The 23,010-nt window shown below is 37.9% G+C and overlaps 1 protein-coding gene across 1 annotated transcript; it reads right to left on the bottom strand.

Moving 5' to 3' along the window:
- Positions 1–1,739: 1,739 nt before the first annotated feature.
- Positions 1,740–22,772, bottom strand: LOC117421006 (carboxypeptidase Z-like). The gene is made up of 11 exons (XM_034034847.3): positions 22,409–22,772; positions 21,263–21,292; positions 19,099–19,473; positions 11,653–11,868; positions 10,322–10,518; positions 7,902–8,063; positions 4,775–4,933; positions 4,527–4,662; positions 4,121–4,260; positions 3,705–3,804; positions 1,740–2,898 (listed from the first exon to the last, which is right to left on the bottom strand). Exons 1-11 carry the CDS (start codon positions 22,509–22,511, stop codon positions 2,558–2,560), a joined length of 1,959 nt encoding a protein of 652 aa, XP_033890738.3. The 5' UTR covers positions 22,512–22,772; the 3' UTR covers positions 1,740–2,557.
- Between the last annotated feature and the right edge of the window lie 238 nt (positions 22,773–23,010).

The following is a 23,010-nucleotide window of genomic DNA, read 5'->3' as shown; positions in this document are numbered from 1 at the left end:
GCGAGCGCTTTTACTGGATGCGCCACTCGGGAGCCTCGGTGTTCAACCCTGTTTAGCCTCCTTGTCACTGTGATTTCCAAGTATGTTACAATATAGACGTTACCATAATCTGGGGCTATTTTGGACAGTTTTGACACATTTTTTGTAGTACTAAGTTTGTGATATATTTACAGGTGTACCTTAGGGCTATATAATAGAGTTGAAACATTTTTGTAACACGTAACTTAAAGACCCTTTTTTATTTAAAATGTGTCAAATGTTCCAGGGCTTTGTGGAGTCTTTGGACACCCCTTTAAAACTGTGACCTAACCACTTTAAACCGTCCTCATTTCAACATTGGACACCTGAGAAAGTTAAAAAAAAAAAAAAAAAGAAGAAACAGAAATAGTGGAGTTTGTCCTCAGGAGAAAATAAATTGTGCTTTTTGGCCAAAAAATCAAAACAATTTTGCTGTGCTGGCAGAACTATAAACCCCTGAACTATTTTGTTTTCTTTCATTACTCAAAAAGCTGTAGAGAACAAATATAAACTGAGTAATGTTAACCTGCAAACAAATATTTGGGTCAAATATTTTTTTTTTCTTTTTAAGTTTCACTTAAAAACAGTCCATCAACAACCTTCTTCAAACTGGACAGCACCTCTTCGGTGAGTTCTGTATAATCATGGTAGCTTCGAGCACCAAGTTTTCTTTTATACGTTTGAACCATTTCTACCATCTCTGCAATCTGATTGCCCTTCAGCTATGAGGATTTCCTAGTCTGAAATTCTTATCGCGAGATTTAATGTTAACACCCTCACATGATCAGTGACGAGATGAAAATCACATATGTGGTAAGTAATGAATCGCTGAAGCATGCACATATCTCAAAATAATGCCAAACGGATGGCCAATGGTCCGTATGCAACATGCAAATAACAATACATCAGAGCAGGAGAGGGAGGAATGAGAACGATTGAGAGACAGCAAAGTACAATTGCAGTAAATAAGCCTATGAGGGTTAGCCAGAACGAGCGCTGGGTAGTAGCTGTGAGAGCGACTGGAGTAGGAACGAGAATAGAGGAAGCAGGTACTGAGTCTATAGAGGTGATATAAGCACGGGGGTTCATTATTTTGGCGTGGTCTCAGCCGAGTGTTAAAGAGAATAAAAAGTGGATATTCCGTTTGCACCTGTAATCCCCGAGTCTGTCCATTTATTCTATTTAAAAGAAAACAAGAAACTCTGTGTGTGTGTGTGTGTGTATATATATATATATATATATATATATATATATATATATATATATATATATATATACAGTTGTAGTCTAAAGTTTACATACCCCAATGGAAATTTATAATTTCTAGAAATTTCTCGAAAACAAAGAATTTTAGGAAAAAATATTTTGTAGCAAAAGTTTTGCTTTTGTGGATGAGGAAAAAAAGTTACAATATATATATATATATATATATATATATATATATATATATATATATATATATATATGTCTACAATTATTTACTTCAGCAATTTTTTTGCAAAACTCCAAAAATGTTCATTCAAAAGTATTCATACCCTTTGATGCTATGATAGTATTGTCTACAAGGTGCAACAAATTTCAATATGATAATGCGGAACCTGATTCTACAAAAGTCTAGAAAATGCTGGATTGTAGGTGAACATTCTTAGAGATATAAAAGGTTGTCATTACCAATAAGTCAATATGGGAAAAAGTAAAGAGGTATCTGAAGACCTTAGGCAGAAAATGATTTATTGCATAAAGCTGGAGAAGGATACAAGAAGATTTCCAAGCATTTGAGTATCCCAATTGCAACTATTGTTTCTATTATCAAGAAGTACACGACTCATAGTACTGCCTCACAACACTGCCTTGGTCTGGAAGAAAGAAGGTTCTTTCACCAAGAACAAGTAGAATTGAAAACAAATTTCTATGACATTTCTGGTTTCCCCAACATGTTGGGAGCAATAGACTGCATGTAATGCATGATTTATTTTGTGTTAACGGTATGCTAAAGTAAAAAGAAAGTATGCTAGGTATTCATTTGATTTTACTACTGTACTGTATACTGTATAGGCGTACTGTACAGCTTTATATTTTTTTCATAATGTAATGTGTAGCCTACCCAAAACATATTAGTGCTATTTCAGATCAATGATTTACATTTAAAATGCATTGAGCACTATAAATGTATGTGTGTATGATTTTATTGTATGGTTTTTAAACCTGACATCTCCGTAAGTGAGACAAACATGTCTGGTTTAGCAAGGGGCTACTGTGTGATTATGAAAAGATTTTTGGGGGTGAAGGTTGGAGCCCCACTTTAGAATCTGATAGGATTAAACTGCCTTTCATTTTTTATATATAAAACAGTCTTAAAATAGGTAAAATGAAGACGGAACAGAATGCATTGTACAGATGACGTTTACATTTAACAAAAACAATGTTATTTTGATTCTTGCACCCTTGCATGTATAGACCTTATCCTTCGGGCACCCTCTGCTGCAGCAAACAGTGTGCATCTGGAAGAAACAACATGTGATATAAATGCTCTTAAAATTTAATTCCTCCTTAGAAGCCAGGTTGGTTGATTGTTGCCTAGTAAGGCGAAGTATGACCACCACCACGGCTTCTCCTGCGTCTCCGCTTCAGGCTGTCGGCGTCCACTGCGTCTATACTCATCAAACTGATTGTAAGGATCGAATCGATCATAGTTGTCCTGAGGAATACTAACAAATCGATTCGGTTCCACCACTCTCTTCAGTGCAAAATCCACACGCCCAGCTTTCATCAGTCGTGATGGTAGACGAATCTTCTTCATGACCTTCGAGTAGCCTCGAGCAGAAGCTGTGATTATATGTACTCCAGAGGGTAATATCCTCCAGTAGTCTCCATCCTCAGCTAAGAGGAAAAAAACACAATAAATATCTTTCTAACATGACACCGCCATCATCACTTCATTCATGAGTGAGCTTGAAAACGGGACTAAGAATTGTATTATTATTATTATTATTATTATTATTATACTATGCTGAGTTTAAATAATACCTCCATAGAACAGATATTTTAAAGAGTATTTAAAAAAATACAGAAATACAGACAGCCACAAATAAAATATTTTTGCAAACTTACTGTATTTCTTTATAATGTACAAATTATATTTTTGTGTGGTAAACTTCTATCTAAAGCCCTCCCCCCCACACAAACAATATATTTTTTATTGATGCAATAGCCTCATTAATTTGCATTCCCTGGTATGAATAGCCAATGGTACCCAAAAGCTTTAGTTTGCCTGCCCTCTCTTTTTAAACATAGATATCTTAGAATTGTCATAGAAATGCTGATAAAATACCAGAACATAACAAACCTGTTATTACAACACTAATACAAATATTAATGTACATGCCTGTCTTATTTGACAAGTCAGACAGCTGTCCTTTGAGCACTTTTGATAAAGTCTTGTCACAACTGCAAAAAAGAGTTCTCTATATACATGTAAAAAGTGTAACATACATACAGTACATATGTATAAGAGTCAGACCCCCTCCTTATAAACCCAGATTCTAATACTAGATAATTACTTGTACTAAAGATCTCCAGATATATGTGACATACATATGTAAATAGCGGATAAAATGTTCATAGAAACAGATATTTTAAAAGTGTCTGGAGCCTCCAGAGTTGTGTACTGTGGATCGAAGGGTTACCTGTGGTCACATCATGTCGTATTCCTCTTACTGAGATGCGTGCTCCTTTGATAGCTTTACCAGATTCATCCGTTACTATTCCCTTTATTCCTCTATGCACCTGAAAAAGCAGCACAGCATCATGAGAAGTGTTTTCCCTTTTTTTTACCAGTTTTGGCAGTTTTTAGTGAAAAATGCCCCACTGAGTCATTCTGTGTTGCTAATAGATTACATTGTTTGGCTTACTGCGGCACTGCAGCACTGCTATATGACGCACTAGTTCACACCCAGCCTCTGCCAGACTGAGTAGAGTAAAAAGCCCAACAAATGACCCACATCAGTCTTTCTGTATTTTGTCATCTCTCCGGACAGTTCCTGAGGGACAGTGTTCAATGGATAAGTCTGTATGTATTTGTAATTGGCTTAAAACTACATACCGTCTCCATATAGGTCAAAAGCGCCTCCTTGTTTTCCTGCCAGGCTGTATAAAGTTCACTTTCACCAGGGAATTTATCACAGCCCAGTTCCACCGTTATCTCAAAACAGTTAGTATGCAGGTAGTTAAAATCTGCCATTCCTAGTAGAAAGTGACAGTTTTATGTTCACAGTTTTTTTTAAAAAAACAACAGATAATTAGCAATGAACACTGCATGTATACAATATATCATTCATTCAGACAGAGAACACCCAGGACTAAAAAACCATATATGGCTCGAGGAAAGGGTCTATATTCCTAACCACTGGCATGATGTCTTTAACTTTGCAAAATCAAATGTTCAAAACAGAATTTTATTCAAAAATGTTTTATGACATGCATTTATTGTAATCTGGCTTTTGTCATACCCCCTGGAAAGCTGTACCAAAGAGCTCCATTCACAATGCCTTTTTTACTGGCGAAGGCCCCACCACATCTGTCATGTGACTGATCAGACATAACAGGGTGTTGGTCAGCATACGCCTTTGCTAACAGCTTGAACACCTGGGAAAAGAAAAAGATAAAAAAAATTTTACTGCTTCGCCCAGTTGTGGGAACTGTAGCGACCTTGTGTAGAATTTGACATCTTTGCTTTACGTTGGCCTGGATATGTCACCTGTTCATCAGGAGTCGGAGAAAACATCTTTTCTTCTTCTGGATGCCTCGAAAAATCATAAGGATAGGAAACAACCAAATCTCCTCCATGTAAACTGGCAGACAACACGAAGGGTATTGACCGTATCCACTTCATAACAGCATACGTCTCAGGAGCCACCTGTGTTACACAAAATCCATACCATTGTACAGCATGCATTTTCACAACGTTTTTCAATTCATTGAGTCTAATCGTTTATCATCTAAAACTTTTTACCTGTATTTCTAAAAGGATTTTATAGCTCCTCTGTAAACCACAAACAGAAAGCACACAGTGTCATCTGGTGGATCTATATATCAAATTTATATCAGCACTGCATCAATTTCCATTTAACCAGCTTTATACATGTTACATGTTATTGTGTCTTCTAACTTGATTATAGTACCCCTTATAAAAGTTTACCATTGTAAAGGCATGGCACAGTGTAACGCAGTGTGGAGTAGTGGTTAGGGCTCTGGACTCTTGACCGGAAGGTTGTTGGTTGTGGGTTCAATCCCCAGTGGGGGAGACTGCTGTTGTACCCTTGAGCAAGGTACTTTACCTAGATTCCTCCAGTAAAAACCCAACTGTATAAATGGGTAATTGTATGTAAAAATAATGTGATATCTGTATAATGTGAAATAATATATAATGTGATATCTTGTAACAATTGTAAGTCGCCCTGGATAAGGGCGTCTGCTAAGAAATAAATAATAATAATAATAATAACTAAGCATGGTAAAGCATGGGTAAACATTGTACAGAATAGTGAGGTGTGTCATTGATAAAATACATTCCATGTTCTTGACTGCCATAGCTACTCATATTTGTTCATTCGTAGAGGATAAAGTTTAAAGTTTAGGTTCGAGTAAATATTTATTTTTTAGCTTTGTACATACCGGTAATCATTTATAATACCCCATAATCTTCAAGGCGTCTGGTTCATTTACCTCGGCAAACATTACAATCATTAAAAGTACTTTCTGATAAGAGTTCAAAACTCCAGCTTTGCAGCTAACTGATACACTTTGCATAGAATCTCAAAGCAAGTACACAGAACACCACGGAGCCATGAAGAAACTCTCTGCGACAATGAAATGCCAGCCTCAATGAAGCATATTCCTCCTTTCTGAGTATAAGTTTTATAATCAAGCCAATACCTACTTTGCTCTGGAGAAGCATATCTAAATGCTGGTAAAGCATTGATAAGGTTTTAAAGGCAAGTTCATTAATAGAAATCTAGAGTTCTGGCAAAATTTAAGAAATTCAAATAAAAATGAAAACATCATTCATTCAGTGTATGTATGGCTTCCTGCCTAAAGCATGTGGTTGCTTTCAATTGGCTTAATACAAAAGCAGCTAGCTCCTGTAATTTGTATAGAAAACACTGCACTGCTAATACGGCTTGTATCATATACACATACATGTACCTGTATAGATAGATAGTTACCCAGTGTTTGTAGCGCTGCCTGTTATGAACTTCCATTTGCTATATATGTCATAAATGTGAAGTTTTGAAAGAAACACATGTTATAGTAAACATATATTTTCATTTTAAATCATGATGTCTAGTATTACACTTGGTTAAATAAACCTCCCTTGGTGATTTCACCTGGAGAGTGAAATTGTCCCAAACCTTTTTCCCATTCATTAACCAACCAACTGTTTCCCATAGTGACCTACATTTATTTGCAGCCAATACAATGCTTTGATCCAAAGACTGAGGTGAAACAACCAAGGAAATGAAACCGTAACGTCCTGAGAGCGAGGCAAGACAACTGCTAACTCTCTTTAAACTTGTGTAGTACCAGAAATAATGTTTAAACTGAAAATCCATGTTTGCTATAACATTTAATACCTATTCAGTGCATGTCAGGTAAAATTTATGGGATTATTTTGTTCGCTGCAATCTCTTTAATCTCCTTTTAGTGAAACTACAACATGTAATAATACAGATGTAGATGGTAAACTGTATACATATGCAATAAGGCCTGACAGGCCGTCTGTATACGTCCAATATACAGACGCCTTGGGGCATTGTGAACCCCCCGAGAAGTCTGTATATTCAACGTATATGGACGCTTTGAAGGGCCTTACTGCATTTATAATCCAGGTCAAACAGTGGATTTGAAGAAAAAAAAAAGCATAAATCATGTTTAGGGCAAAAAAATATTCATTTTTTTATTAAATATTCTTACGCCAATAAAGTAGTCCCATTTATAACTTTGAACTACACACTAAATTAAGATGAGTAAATTAATTTTATTGGAATATGCAAAAGAAAGTACATCTGTATTTATGATATTGTGGACATTGCCATTGAAAAGATACACCAGGGGGAGGAGTTTTTCCCTGTCACTGTAGTGCAGACCTGTTTGAGTAGAACAGACAGGAAGAATAAAAAGAAATGCCTCGGATTTCAGTAATTTTTCAAGGTCTGTGTCGGAGAGGGGTGGATAATGTGTTTTTCTGTAGCGTTAACAAACTGCTAAGAAAAGTGTGGAGTAGTGGTTAGGGCTCTCGACTCTTGACTGGAGGGTCGTGGGTTTAATCCCAGGTGGGGGACACTGCTGCTGTACCCTTGAGCAAGGTACTTTACCTAGATTGCTCCAGTAAAAACTCAACTGTATAAATGGGTAATTGTATGTAAAAATACAATAAGGGCGTCTGCTAAGAAATAAATAATAATAAATAATAATATATGTACAGCTGGAACCTTGCTTGACCAATCACATTGCTTGTTTTCAAGTTCCATTGCCAGCCCTGGATTATAACTACTTATATACCTCAGGTATAAGGCTGGTTTTGCTAAACGGTGGAAAGATCATGAAAAAGGCTGTGCTTGTCTCTCCCCCAACCTGGTGTCACTATAAAAACGTATGGGACAAAATAGGCCTTTTCAGTTTATTTTTTGTCTTTCTTCTGGGAATGCTAAAGCTTTTGCAGCCTATCAATATTTTTCACAAACTACTGTACTTATTTTGATAAAACAAAAAAATGTGTTCAGAAACATGATCTTTGTGTATATTGATTACACACTATTTCTGTAATGTATGCAATGATATGCCTGTTTCATTTTACTATGTTTTAAAATATATTTGGTTCCTACCTTACCAAACCAGTAGGAGTCTGGAATTGGAATGTGGTCCGTACGGAATCCTTTATTCCTTTGTCTCCAGTAAACAATGGAGGTAAGGTCAGGAAAATTTCTATTCAGGTCAATGTTTTGGCCATTTGCTCTTCCACTTGTCCATCCATTGTATCTCGGGCCCTAAAATGTTCACGTAATGATAAGCAAGTGCAAGGCTTTGTTAAAAAAAGAAGTACATATTAGTTAGAGTATTGCAATTCAGAAGAAAAGAATGTTAAACTAAATTGTTCAATGGTTATTATTGTTTACTTCTGAACCACTATGAGATAGGAACAGCAAGAAAAGCCTCTGTGTTCAAAAGACGCCAGCATCCCAGGTTCTGTGATGCTCAGATACAGGAGGGGGACTAAAGAAATCCAATCTTAAAAAATGTACAGTGGAAAATGTATTAAGAAACCTTTTAATAAGATCAGCAATATATGTATAAAACATACACAATATTTTATAACCCCAAAAGTTAAAAATGTTCCCCTATATGATCATATTGGGGTTTTAAAAGTTGTACATTTTATATGAACATATAGTTTTTTGGTTTTTTTAAAGGTATTATTATGAAACACTTCATGTACCTCTTGCATGCAGACCAACATGGCTCTTTCATTGTTAAAAGACATTTCCTTTTTTATGTTACTGCAGATTAATGATCAGATTGCATGTGATACTCTCTATTAAAGAGAGGACAAAATATGTCCCCTACCTCCCAAGATACACTCTCTCTCTCTCTCTCTCTCTCTCTCTCTCTCTCTCTCTCTCTCTCTCTCTGTCTGTCTGTCTGTCTGTCTGTCTCGGGTATACTGGTGGTGGTGGCAGTGTTGTCTTTACGGTATAACTAGTAAGATTTTGTTTGTTTTAAATATAACAGTAAATTATCGGCATACTTTTTTTTTTGTTTGTTCACCTCAATAAATCACTTTTATGCTTGACTTTACATTTCACTTTCTTAATGCATTTGCGGACATTATATTAAAGAGTTACATTCAACTTCAAAGTTTTGACCTAAAATCTCTGTCAATGTCTTTTTGTTATGATTATAACACGGAAAATATTTACAAAAACCTGAAAGTCAATACATATGTATAATTTTACAATCAGTAATTCTAATAGCTTCAAATTCCTAAAGTATGAGGGAATAACACCTCAATATCTTAGACCCTTCACTCAAAAGGTGAAGAAAAAAACATGATGATTTTTACCCTGATACTCTCCCACCATTACAGTTACAGTTTAAATTCCATCCCATTTTTAAATTACATTTACAGTTGGTTTATTAGACACTAATTAGCATACATCTTACACTACCTTACCTAAAACAGCATTAGCATTAGTGCTAAAGAGTTCTTTTTAACCATTAAAGAGAAAATATTTGCAATTAAAGGATTTTTTTTAGTATTATTTGTATAAACCTTTTATAATTTTGAAAGCACTCTGTTGAGATGTTCCCTAAACTGTCTCTAATGAGTATATTAAATAAACAAAGCACAGTACCCAGTCAAACATTCCTCAGAGCTGTGGTAAAGTATACAGGGTGCCTGTATGTATTGACATTGGATTGAGCTGTCAAGCGATTAAAAAAATAATCCATTGATTCACTGCATATAAAATAATATTTTTGTAATTCTCTTTTATTAATAACTTGAAATTGCCTAAATAAAACAAAACATTCACCGAGTAACGGTTATATCCTCCATAATTGTAAATAATATAATTTAAAATTAAATGTGGTTATTGGTATAAAACAAAGCTACGATGTTAACAGGTCTACAACAGCACTTGTTATAGTATCGTATTTAGCTTGATTCATGGGTTTGCAGCAATCCTGAAATTCTATCCAATGAACCGTCAGAAAGTTATTAAAAAGGAAAATAAATAAATAAACTTCCCATTCACAAGTCCTTCAGTTTGAGTGCTTTGCTACCTAATGCAATTCCGTGACTAATTTGATATGCAAACGATGACTACACTCATTCAATCCTGGCCTGCACTCGAGTGTATTAAAATGGAGCCCCAGGAAATGAATTACGGTGTGCTAAGAGGAACAAGACAGAGGAGTGTGATTAACATGAGTTAAAAAAAACTTAATCTCCCCAAAAATGTATGCGTTAATCGCAGAAGTTAACTGTGATGAATTGACAGCCCTTACTATTATTATTATTATTATTATTATTATTATTATTATTATTATTATTATTATTAGTGTGCTATACTAGGCCTGTTCATATCTCCTAATTTAATCATTTTAAACTGTAATATTTATAATGATACATGGAATCTGGTGGTGGAGGTGTTGAATCAGACAGAAGAGTTCCAGAGAGTATCCGTAGTGTATCTTGGGGACTGATATTTACTTCAGCGTCTTCCTGTTCATATGCATCCTCTACCTCTGAAGCAGCCAGATCATATCCATCAGGGTTCATTGAGGACAACAGGTGGATTCTGGTGGTGTTGATCAAAGTCTGGATCCTTCCATTTCCCAGCAGATACTCAGAACACAAATACTGTGCGAGGTATATCAGCAGCTCCCTTCCGAGCACTTCGTTTCCATGCATATTGCCAATGTATTTAACTTCTGGCTCAACTGCCGGAAGAAATAAGCACACACATTATGCATTTGTTTACAGTCAAGTTTGAATGACCCAGGCTTCGTAGAATATTCTTTAAAGATAATTTCTATTACTAGATTTGCTTTGTGATATACAGACAGTGACTTTTTTTATTTTACCAATACATATATATATGTTATACAAGACCAACATTATGAAGTAAAATAAATAACTTATGGGTTGCTGTATATTCTTTAGCAAAGAAAGAAAAGAGAAGACAACTGAAAATGTGACATAGTGAGATCAAGCAATCTAAGACCCAAGCAGTACCAACATATTTGTTTATTTGCTGTTGAATACTGCAGAACATACACAGTGGTTAGAAGTAAATGTGTACCACCCATGTGTTTGATTGGAGTTATTATAGGGTTAATACAGTACCTATGTCATTCATCCATAAATATAAAATCCCTGATGGCAAAATATGTAATACAAAAATAAACTAGAAAATAGAAGTTTGTCTCAATGTGCTACCATGGCTTTATTTGTCGATTTCATTCTTTGTAGACCTTTATTTTTTATTTCTAGTGCTTTATAAATGAGGGTGTACACACTGAAATAATTCTATTTCATTAATCAGGGTACACTTAATCCTAAATGGACAATTACTTCACTGGCATTCAGTAGAAATCAATATTTTAGTTCAATTATATACATTTAACACTAGGCCACTAAGTGTTAAATCGATGTTATTACACTTATTGTACTCTCTAACATAGTTTCCAGTTATATTCATAAGGAGTAGAGGAGAATGTTTCTCATTTACAGGGGTGAGCAGATGAAGAAAAGAAGCTGAACTTAAGCTGCCAGTCGATCCTTGTGAAAAAAGTAGCATCTATTGTATGCACTCCGGAAACATCAAGGGTGCTATTTGCTTCATGAGATGTGTAGCGGAACCAGATTCATAGCATGAAACTGTCAATTTGACGATTGTCAACTCTTGAATTGAAGTGCAACACATGTCTTTTTGAGTAGGAAATATATCACAACGTATGCTGATTGGAATCAACACATTTAAACAAACCACAGTCTCACTGCTGCAGACTGAATGGTTAACATGTTAACTTCCTCTCTATATGTTGTGTAAAGGTATGAAAACAATTACTTACGTAAGTCGTGTTGCCCAGGGTTATTAGAAAATTCAATCACAAGAAGATCTTTTCCTTCAAAGCTGTGGCCGATGCTGTATGCTCTTGAAATATCTGAGCATTTCGCAGCTGTCTTTTTCAAAATGTTGATCATCTGTGAGTGTGAATGGTATGTAAACTGAATAATAGTCGAAGGTTGCTCAGGGATAGAGTTATCAACCACAAACTCATGTACGCCTGTTCAAAAAATAAATAAAAAGAGATTTACTTTTTCATGTTTCAAATCTTAAACAGTACCTTATTTGCAATCAATAACTTGTAATCTATATTTTTTTAATTGTATTTCTTAACAAACTACTCACATGTTATTTAATAAGTTTTTACTTCCATAATAAGAAATGGAAGAGAACCAAACTCCCTGCTGCCCTAGACCTCTATCGCTCTCTCCTCTGCTAAATGTTCTTATTTCCAATCTATAACACTATGTAACAAAATTTTTGTTCCTGGGTAGTAAGTGTTATTTCCTAATTGCTTATGCCTCAAAAGTATAGAAAATGGCTATGATTCCCCACAAACTTTGCTTTTGTGACCAGGACAGTGATATTTTGAAATTTACCTATTTCCAATGAGAAAACGGGCAAATTTGTGTCTTGTCGTTCACATAAAGTCAGAAAAAACAACATATGAATCCAAATTTCATATGTATTTATACTAAAATAATACAAAAATAAATACAAAAGATTTAGAAGTGAGTAGTTTTTCGAGATTTACGATTATACTGTAAATCACTTTCACGAATCAGCCCCCAAATGTAGTCTCCCATCATGTTCTCGTTATACTGTCCATGGTAGCGACGTTCAAAGTCCAGTATATCCTGGTGGAAGCGCTCGCCTTGCTCCTCCGAGTACGCTCCCATGTTCTCCTTGAATTTATCAAGATGAGAATCAAGGATATGGACTTTGAGGGACATTCTACAGCCCATTGTGCCGTAGTTCTTCACCAGAGTCTCAACCAGCTCCACATAGTTTTCGGCCTTGTGATTGCCCAGGAAGCCCCGAACCACTGCGACAAAGCTGTTCCAAGCCGCTTTCTCCTTACTAGTGAGCTTCTTTCAATTCATTGCACTCCAGGATCTTCTTTATCTGTGGTCCGACGAAGACACCGACTTTGACCTTTGCCTCAGACAGCTTAGGGAAGAAGTCTTGAAGGTACTTGAAGGCAGCCGACTCCTTATCTAGAGCTCTGACAAATTGTTTCATAAGGCCCAATTTGATGTGCAGTGGTGGCATCAGCACCTTCCGGGGGTCCACCAGTGGCTCCCACTTGACGTTGTTCCTCCCCACAGAGAACTCGGTCTGCTGTGGCCAGTCCCGCCTGTGGTAGTGCGCCTTGGTGTCCCTGCTGTCCCAAAGGCAAAGATAGCAGGGAAACTTGGTAAAACCGCCTTGGAGACCCATCAGGAATGCCACCATTTTGAAGTCTCCTATGACCTTGATGCCATCTCAGAAAAATGCAGATACAGACGTGCTCAAATTTGTTGGTACCCCTCCACAAATAACGAAGAATGCACAATTTTCTCTGAAATAACTTGAAACTGACAAAAGTAATTGGCATCCGCCATTGTTTATTCCATAATTAATAGAAATCAGACTTTGCTTTTGATTTTTTATTCAACATAATATTGTAAATAAGAAAACAAATGAAAATGGCATGGACAAAAATGATGGGACCGCTAACCTAATATTTTGTTGCACAACCTTTAGAGGCAATCACTGCAATCAAACGTTTTCTGTAGCTCTCAATGAGACTTCTGCACCTGTTAACAGGTAGTTTGGCCCACTCTTCCTGAGCAAACTGCTCCAGCTGTCTCAGGTTTGATGGGTGCCTTCTCCAGACTGCAAGTTTCAGCTCTTTCCATAGATGTTCAATAGGATTCAGATCAGGACTCATAGAAGGCCACTTCAGAATAGTCCAATGTTTTGTTCTTATCCATTCTTGGGTGCTTTTAGCTGTGTGTTTTGGGTCATTATCCTGTTGGATGACCCATGACCTGCGACTGAGACAGAGCTTTCTGACACTGGGCAGTACGTTTCGCTCCAGAATGCCTTGATAGTCTTGAGATTTCATTGTGCCCTGCACAGATTCAAGGCACCCTGTGCCAGGCGCAGCAAAGCAGCCCCAAAACATAACCGAGCCTCCTCCATGTTTCACTGTAGGTATGGTGTTCTTTCTTTGAAAGCTTCATTTTTTCGTCTGTGAACATAGAGCTGATGTGACTTGCCAAAAAGCTCCAGTTTTGACTCATCTGTCCAAAGGACATTCTCCCAGAAGGATTTTGGCTTGTCAATATGCATTTTAGCAAATTCCAGTCTGGCTTTTTTATGTTTTTCTTTCAAAAGTGGAGTCCTCCTGGGTCTTCTTCCATGGAGCCCACTTTCGCTCAAAAAGCGACGGATGGTGTGATCAGAAACTGACGTACCTTCACCTTGGAGTTCAGCTTGTATCTCTTTGGCAGTTATCCTTGGTTCTTTTTCTACCATTCGCACTATCCTTCTGTTCAGTCTGGGGTCGATTTTCCTCTTGCGGCCGCGCCCAGGGAGGTTGGCTACAGTTCCATGGACCTTAAACTACTTAATAATATTTGCAACTGTTGTCACAGGAACATCAAGCTGCTTGGAGATGGTCTTGTAGCCTTTACCTTTACCATGCTTGTCTATTATTTTCTTTCTGATCTCCTCAGAAAGCTCTCTCCTTTGCTTTCTCTGGTCCATGTTCAGTGTGGTGCACACAATGATACCAAACAGCACAGTGGCTACTTTTCTCCATTTAAATAGGCTGAATGACTGATTACAAGATTGGAGACATGTGTGATACTAATTAAAGAAACTAATTAGTTTGAAATATCACTATAATCCAATTATTTATTATCTTTTCTAAGGGGTACCAACAAATGTGTCCAGGCCATTTTAGAATATCTTTGTAGAATAAGCAATAATTCATCTCTTTTCACAGCTTCTTTGCTTTATTCTATGACATACCAAAGGCATGCAAGTATACATGATAAAATAGCTTTTAATTTCATCACTTTTCAGGAGGAATTAAGCATTATTTCAATGAGCTGTAAGGGTACCAACAAATTTGAGCACGTCTGTATGTATCCACTTAGGCAGCTGGAACTAATCTGAACTGGTGGGCTTAAGGCCTCTGTATTTATACTACTATTTATATTACTGGAAAGTTCCAGAAAGTTATAGAAGTTACTCCAAGTTTACTCAGCACTGATTCTATCTGGAATGTTCTGGAAAACAGGTAAATTTCAAAATATCACTGTCCTGGTGTGACAGAAATACAATGAGTTCTGGTGATAAATCTTCCTCCCGACCTGTGAGGGCGCTAAAGAACGGGAGGAGAAGTATCTGGAAGGGCTGGCCTGACAGTTCGTTTCCGGGACCGGGAAGTGGGTCAGCCTGGAAGGAAGCGAGACTCTGTTGTAAGACCGTATTGATTTGACAGGTAAACGAGGGGCAGCTGCAAGTAATAAGGCAGCTGCAACCGTTTACCTAGATATCATGTGGGATTACATATAGGGGCCAGGGTAACGCTGTTCTTTTCCTTCGTTTGGGTTAAGCCAAGGACCGAGAAGGACGTTAGTAGTAAAACTGTATTACTCTATAGAGAGTTGCGTGTGTGTGTGTTTGTGTTTGTTTATCACTGTACAATAACTGTCTGTGTTTTTGAAACCACCAGACAGCTAAAGCACATCCGGAGCTGTCGCCTTGGGCCAGCACAAGCCGGATCACCACATCACGAACCGTCACAAAATAAAGTGTATTCACTCACCACCAGCACGACTGCACGCACCCGAGACGGGTGAACGTGTTTTGTTTTCTTTTTCCAGGACTGTAAACCTGTGTTTTCATCCCCGTGCTCTACACATTGTTGTGTATTGCCGGGGCTTATTATTTATGGTCACTAGACCAGGAATTAAAATAAAATAAAGTTTTTCCCACTGGATTATCGTTGTCTGCCTGTCACTCCTGCACCGCATCACCGCTACACCTGTTCCCCTTACTAACCACTTTGCCACACCTGGTCACAAAAGCAAAGTCTGTGGGTAATAATAGCCATTTTCTATACTTTTGAGGCATAAGCAATTAGGAAATAACACTTACTACCCAGGAAACAAAAAAAAAAAAAAATTGTTACACATTGTAATCCAAGCCTCCACTAACAAGCCACGTAAACTTTTCTCTACCTTCTCCTCCCTCCTAAACCCTCCCCCCTCCTCCTCCCTCCTCTATCTCCTCTGATGACTTTGCTTCTTCTCTTCTAAAATCTCAGATATCCACAAACTCTTTAACACCTCTCCCTCCCCCCACCCCCTCCCGCTCTCCACCTTCTTTCCCCTCTCAGACTCTGACCTCTCCTCCCTGCTCCAGGGTCACAAACCCATCACGTATGCCCTGGATCCCCTGCCCACTCACCTCTTTCAAGCTGCTGCTCCTGCTCTACTTCCCTTCATCTCCTCCTTTCTCAACACCTCTCTCCTTTCTGGTCTCTTTCCCTCTGCCTTCAATCAAGCCTCTATTACTCCCCTCATCAAAAAACCTACCCTCGACCCCACCTCCCTCCAGAGCTACCGTCCTGTCTCCCTCCTACCCTTCCTCTCCAAAACCCTCGAGCGAGCTGTACACCGCCAGCTCTCTGCTTTCTAGTCCAACCACTCTCTGCTCGACCCTCCAACCTGGCTTTCTCTGTGCTCACTCCACTGAAACCGCCCTCCTGTCTGTCACTAACTCACTAAACTCTGCCCGTGCTGCCTCTCTCTCCTCTGTCCTAATTCTCCTCGACCTCTCTGCTGCCTTTGACACTGTCGATCACTCTATTCTACTATCCTCTCTCGCTGACCTGGGAATCTCTGCCACTTCTCTGGCCTGGTTCTCCTCCTACCTCTCCAACCACACTTACCAGTTAACCTGGCATGGAGCAACTTCCACACCTCACCCTCTCTCAACAGGAGTCCCCCAAGGGTCAGTCTTGGGTCCTCTCCTGTTCTCTCTCTACACCCGCTCCCTGGGCCCCTTCATCGCATCCTATGGTTTCTCATACCATTTCTATGCTGATGATGCCCAGATTTTCCTCTCCTTCTCCACCTCTGACTCCACCATCCCCTCCCGTATCTCTACCTGTCTGTCTGCTATCTCCTCCTGGATGCAATCGCATCACCTCAAACTCAACCTCTCTAAATCTGACCTCCTTTTCTTTCCCTCTTCCTCCTCCTCCCCCTCGTCTGATCTCTCTATCTCCATTCCTCTGGAATCTACCACACTCTCTTCCTCCTCCTCAGCTAAGAACCTCGGTGTCACCATGGACGCTTGCCTCTCTTATTCCCAGCACATGTCCACTCTGGCATGCACTTGCCGATTCTTCCTGAGCAACATATGAAGAATCCTACCCTTCCCTGCCAACTACGCCACCCAGCTCCTGGTCCAGGCCCTGGTACTGCAACTCCCTCCTGGCTAGCCTCCCTGTGTCCGCCACCCGTCTGCTCTAGCTCACCCAGAACTCAGCTGCTCACCTGGCGTTCCCTCTGCCTCGCTTTTCCCATGCAACTCCACTGCTCCGCTCACTCCACTGGCTCCCAATCACCGCTCGCATCCAGTTCAAGACTCTTGTACTCGCCTACAGATGCCTTGACCAGACTGCACCCAGCTACCTCCAGAACCTCATCTCTCCCTACACCCCCACTCGACCTCTCCGCTCCTCCTGCACTAGAAGACTGGCTGTACCTCCTCTACGCTCCCCTGCCTCCAGAGCATGCTCCTTCTCCACCCTCGCCTCGCAGTGGTGGAATGACCTTCCTACAGATGTCAGGACTGCCCAGTCCCTGACCACCTTCCGGCGCCTCCTCAAGACTCACCTCTTCGGACAGCACCTGTAGAACTCCTCTTTTCCTTCTGGACGCTATCACTATACCTTAAGTGCGCTTTACTTGCTCTTATCTGCTCCCTCTTTTAGTGCATTTAATCCTGTACTTTAGAGTACTATAATCTGTCACAAGTGTTATTTAATCTGTAGTATTTTGTATTTAATTATATCCTGATGTAACTATCACTGACACTGTTATCTGCTCCGTTATTGAATCTTATTTTGTAATACATGTATTTGCTAGAAGCGAAGTCATTGTATTTTATCTTGCTCTTAATTGTATTAATACTTGTACTGTGATTCTTGTAATGTATTTTTGTTTATGACTGTAAATTGCATTGGATAAGGGTGTCTGCTAAGAAATAAATAATAATAATAATAATAATAATAATAATAATAATAATAATAATAATAATATACCACATGTATGTACACTGTTAAATTATCATGCAAATAAATGTAACAATGTTTATAACACAATGACCCAGTGGGCCCTGTTCACAAAGAATGATTTCTCAAAGCCATCTCTTAAAAATAAAATACAGTTTTCTAATCGCAGAACTATAACATACAGTACAGTGGATAAAGTCAGCTACTTAGTACAACTAAACTTGATTTTATTAGTACAAATCAATATTTCATAAATAAACGAACGCTTTGTGAATAGGAAAATAGCAAATTCACATAATGTATGTTATACTTGAATAATTGGCAGTTGATAAGATTAACTTGGAAAACTATTTTCTTCAGCAGTATGATATAAAAACAAACTTAATGGCTTAGTTTTAGGAACTCTGTTGATGACACTGCCTCATGTTTCATTATTGCACAACAGGGACCAAGGGTTTCCAAGGTATTTTTGGAGGGTATATATTATTATGCTACACATAATAAACATGATTGTTTGGTTACCACTATAGTATTTTTTTAAGACTCCCTCTAAAAGGTATACAGACCAGGTATAATCAAGGTGTTTGGTATGTGAACTTCTCATGTAAATCAAATGAAGCTCTGATAAATCAACAGATTGGGAAGCAGTCTGAATATTTAGATGACAGACCTAGAGCAAGATGCTCTAAGGCAGGGTTTCCCAATCTTGGTCCTGGGGACCCCCTGTGTCTTCTGGTTTTCATTCAAACTGAGTTCTCAATTACTTCATTAAACTCGTAATTTAACTTATAAAATGTTATAGTTAACCTGAAATCCCCAACTGTTTAAAAGCTGAAAACAATTAAGCAGGTCTAATTAAGCTAATGAATAGTTCAATTAAGGGTTAAATTAAGTTATTGAGAACTCAGTTGGAATGAAAACCAGAAGACACAGGGGGTCCCCAGGACCAGGACTGGGAAACCCTGCCTTAAAGTGATTGAAGGTCACCCATAGATTCATAAATACAAAGTAATAAGAACAAACCCATAGTTTTGGATGATAATATTAATGCTTTTACATTTATATTAGTTCATGATAGGATAACATTTTATAAATTTCATAAATTAGTTACATTTTTTAAGGAAAAAGACAAAGAATAAACAAACACACCTCTGAGCCTTTCCAACGGGTCGTAACATCCTTCCTCTTCACCAACAAAGAAACGATCACAGTCCAGAAAGTACGGCCAGGCCATCTCAATGGCCTCAAAGGCATGCATGCAGTTTTTCATCAGCATTTCACAGGAACTCCTGCAAGGCTTCAGAATCTTGTTCATTTCGCACCGAGGAGCAAGGATGGAGCATCCCAGCATCCTGAGATCGGGAGTACATTCCCCTTTGAGTAAGGTATGTAAGACACTCAGGAGAACATACTCGGCACTTGTTTCTACCGCCTCTCGGTTTTTATTGTCCAGCAAGTTGGGGTACATGGTTTTTGTGTAGGGCACACCATCACAATAACCCAAGACAATGTCTGTGCAAGTTGCTGTATAAATAGAAAAAACATAAGTTTGTAAGAAACAAAATCAGAATGGCTCTTGACATTTAACCATGGAGGGTCTGCTTGCAAAAGTGCAATAATATAACTTAACTTTTTAAAATGAAAATAAAACAATCCTGTTATTATATTGCTTGATGGTTATTGCTGTGAAGGGAGATGGTAACAAATAGCAATACTAAATAACATGAACACATTTTTGTTAATGTTAAAAAACATATTTTTGGTGACGCTGAATTTGGTTCAACATTCAGTAATGTGGGTTTCACAGCGGATTGTAGCACTGACTTTACAATGCCTTTAGTAAATTAAACAAAACTATTAACCACACCAGTCACTGGAGGTACAACAATTCTCTTTCATTAAATGAGTCAAAAGCAATAACAGTTCTGAACCAGGAAAGCAGATGTTTAAGTATCACAGTAAGATGAACATATTTCCCGCAGTGAATGCTCACTGCACCACAGACAATATGTATGCTGCTGCTGGGCTGCACCACCCAGTGGAAAGGGTAGATCAAAACTGGTACGCAGACTGGTGCCAAAATTAACTATCACAGCCATTGCACACCTCTTTTTAAGTCATAACCTTGTTGTGCCTTTGTCCCAGTGAGCCAGTTTCACCATTTGTCTTACTGGAGGTATAAGAACATAACATAAGAAAGGTTACAAACGAGAGGAGGCCATTCTGCCCATCTTGATCACTTGGTTGTTAGTAGCTTATTGATCCCAGAATCTCATCAAGCAGCTTCTGAAGGATCCCAGGGTGTCAGCTTCAACAACATTACTGGGGTGTTGGTTCCAGACCCTCATAATTCTTTGTGTAAAAAAACTGCTTCCTATTTTCTGTTTTGAATGCCCCTTTTTCTAATCTCCATTTGTGACCCCTGGTACTTGTTTCTTTTTTCAGGTTGAAAAAGTCCCCTGGGTCGACATTGTCTATACCTTTTAGGATTTTGAATGCTTGAATCAGATCACTGTGTAGTCTTCTTTGTTCAAGACTGAATAGATTCAATTATTTTAGCCTGTCTGCATACGACATGCCTTTTAAACCCGGGATAATTCTGGTTGCTCTTCTTTGCACTCTTTCTCGAGCAGCAATATCCTTTTTGTAATGATGTGACAAGAACTGAACACAATATACTAGGTGAGGTCTTACTAATGCATTGTAAAGTTTTAACATTACTTCCCTTGATTTAAATTCAACACTTCTCAGAATATATCAAAGCATTTTGTGGCCTTTTTTTATAGCTTCTCCACATTGTCTAGATGAAGACATTTCTGAGTCAACATAAACTCCTAGGTCTTTTTCATAGATTCCATCTTCAATTTCAGTATCTCCCATATGATATTTATAATGCACATTTTTATTGCCTGCGTGCAGTACTTTACACTTTTCTCTATTAAATGTCATTTGCCATGTGTCTGCCCAGTTCTGAATGCTGTCTAGATCATTTTGAATGACCTTTGCTGCTACAACAGTGTTTGCCACTCCTCCTATTTTTGTGTCATTTGCAAATTTAACAAGTTTGCTTACTACACCAAAATCTAAATCATTAATGTAGATTAGGAATAGCAGAGGACCTAATACTGATCCCTGTGGTACACCACTGGTTACCTCACTCCATTTTGAGGTTTCTCCTCTAATCAATTATGAATGCAAACTCTTGAGTTTTGATTAGTTTTCATATGCATGCCATGTACATTTTGTTATTAAAAAATAATTTTAGTTAGAAACATTACAAAAAAAATAAAAGTTTATTAAAGCCATTCCTTACGTTTTATTTCCACTTGAGCATTACAGCGACCTATAACAAAAATAGAAAATGGACATTAAAAAAAAAAACGTGTGAGGGAAAACAAATGATAATGCACAACCATATAAAATGGGAGCCCCCCGTCTGAAAAGTATATTAAGGAACAAAGGAAATTAAAATGGTTTTAGAGCTTGTCGAAGAAATAATCATGTTAAGACACAGGCTAAACGTCATGTATACACTAGATGGCAGTAAAGTTATTGCTAAGGGAACGGAACAACATTCGCTTGCTCGTGCCTGAAATTGACACGTGTTAATCAACAAGAAAGTATTAAGTTATTGCTGCATGTGTCACAGCATGTTTCACTTTTAGAATGACCTTGATTGGCGTTTGTGTGCTATGACAATAAATCAGTTTAGCAACATAGGCTAAGATCGTTATGATAATGTATGAGGTTTATGATACTGCTGCTGATTAAGTCTTCCCAACTCTTTCTATCACTTGGACCTTATATACATCAACCAGACCATCTTCTAATGCGAGGGGGGTATAGGATAAGCCAGTAGTATTTTAAACCTATTGAAAGACTATTTTGTTCAATGAAAGTTTAAGTGCTGAACTTATTTTTGTTTGCATGGGTTTTTTTTATATTATTATTATTTCTTGCCAGTATACCGCTTTATTAAACTTTGCCAAAGAATTATTAAAAGATTAAATCAAATCAACTCTTAACTATGTAAGGGGGGAGGGGAAGCTATGCAGTTCCAGTGCAATTTATTATTATTTCTTTAAATAACAAACAAACTATTCTTATTATTGCTTTAAATAACAAACATACTGATCAAGTTCACAGAACTGGCAGTATCCATTAGCCATTCGAATTATTTATGTAAAGATGTGTAACACCACTCAAAGATTTCCTTTAAGAAACAACTGTTAAAACATTGAACAGAAGTAAAATTGCACTTTTTTCTATGTCATTTATTATCCTGACATAACTATCGCACAAATGAAATAGTCACTTGGTTATTTTTTAATTTAGCTGCAGCAGATCAACTCAGCATCAGTACAGCGCAAACATCTATAGTTTTACACATGAACGTTGCAGCTGAAACTAACCCTTGGCCACTCAATAAAATCGTAGGAACATGTTAAAAATATCTTACCTTCACAGCGTGATGGATAACACCAAACTACTGAAACAATTGAAAAAAGTAACAGAAGTAAGACAAGTGAACTCATTTTGTTCCGTTTGTATCCAATATACATTGTGATGTGGCACTCACGAGAATGCACTCTAGGTTTTAATTACCGCGAAACAGCCTCTTTTCTTATAATGGCTGCGTTTTCTACGAAATACGGTTAAAGATCATATTACACTGAAGCATAACTTGTCAGAAAAAAAACCTCACAAGGAAACTTCAAAATATGTAGTTCTGTCAAATTGTTTTTTCTTTGTGTTTTTTTTTTACGGGTTCACGTTTTTTCCATGTAAAGATGTGTATCTTTCTAGTAGGTTTCAGATCGTCTCTATTGGGGAGGTAAAAAACGGCATTATCGGAAGTTGTCTGTTCATACTTGCAAACATGTGTAAACTGTTCCGCGGGACGCTGTTAGTGATCAGCAGATGGGTCAGTCGCACGAAGAGCACAGCGTGTGGTTTTCACTAACTCTATTATGCAGAATAAATTATTATTTTTTTCTATGGGTAAAAAGCGGGACTTTCTTCCTATGCATCAGGGCGCGGGACATTTACTAGGAAATCGGA

Source organism: Acipenser ruthenus, chromosome 1, assembly GCF_902713425.1.
Source record: "Acipenser ruthenus chromosome 1, fAciRut3.2 maternal haplotype, whole genome shotgun sequence".
NCBI lineage: Eukaryota > Metazoa > Chordata > Actinopteri > Acipenseriformes > Acipenseridae > Acipenser > Acipenser ruthenus.
Note: the sequence above shows the minus strand (reverse complement) of the source record. Positions and strands in the feature narration are given on the sequence as shown.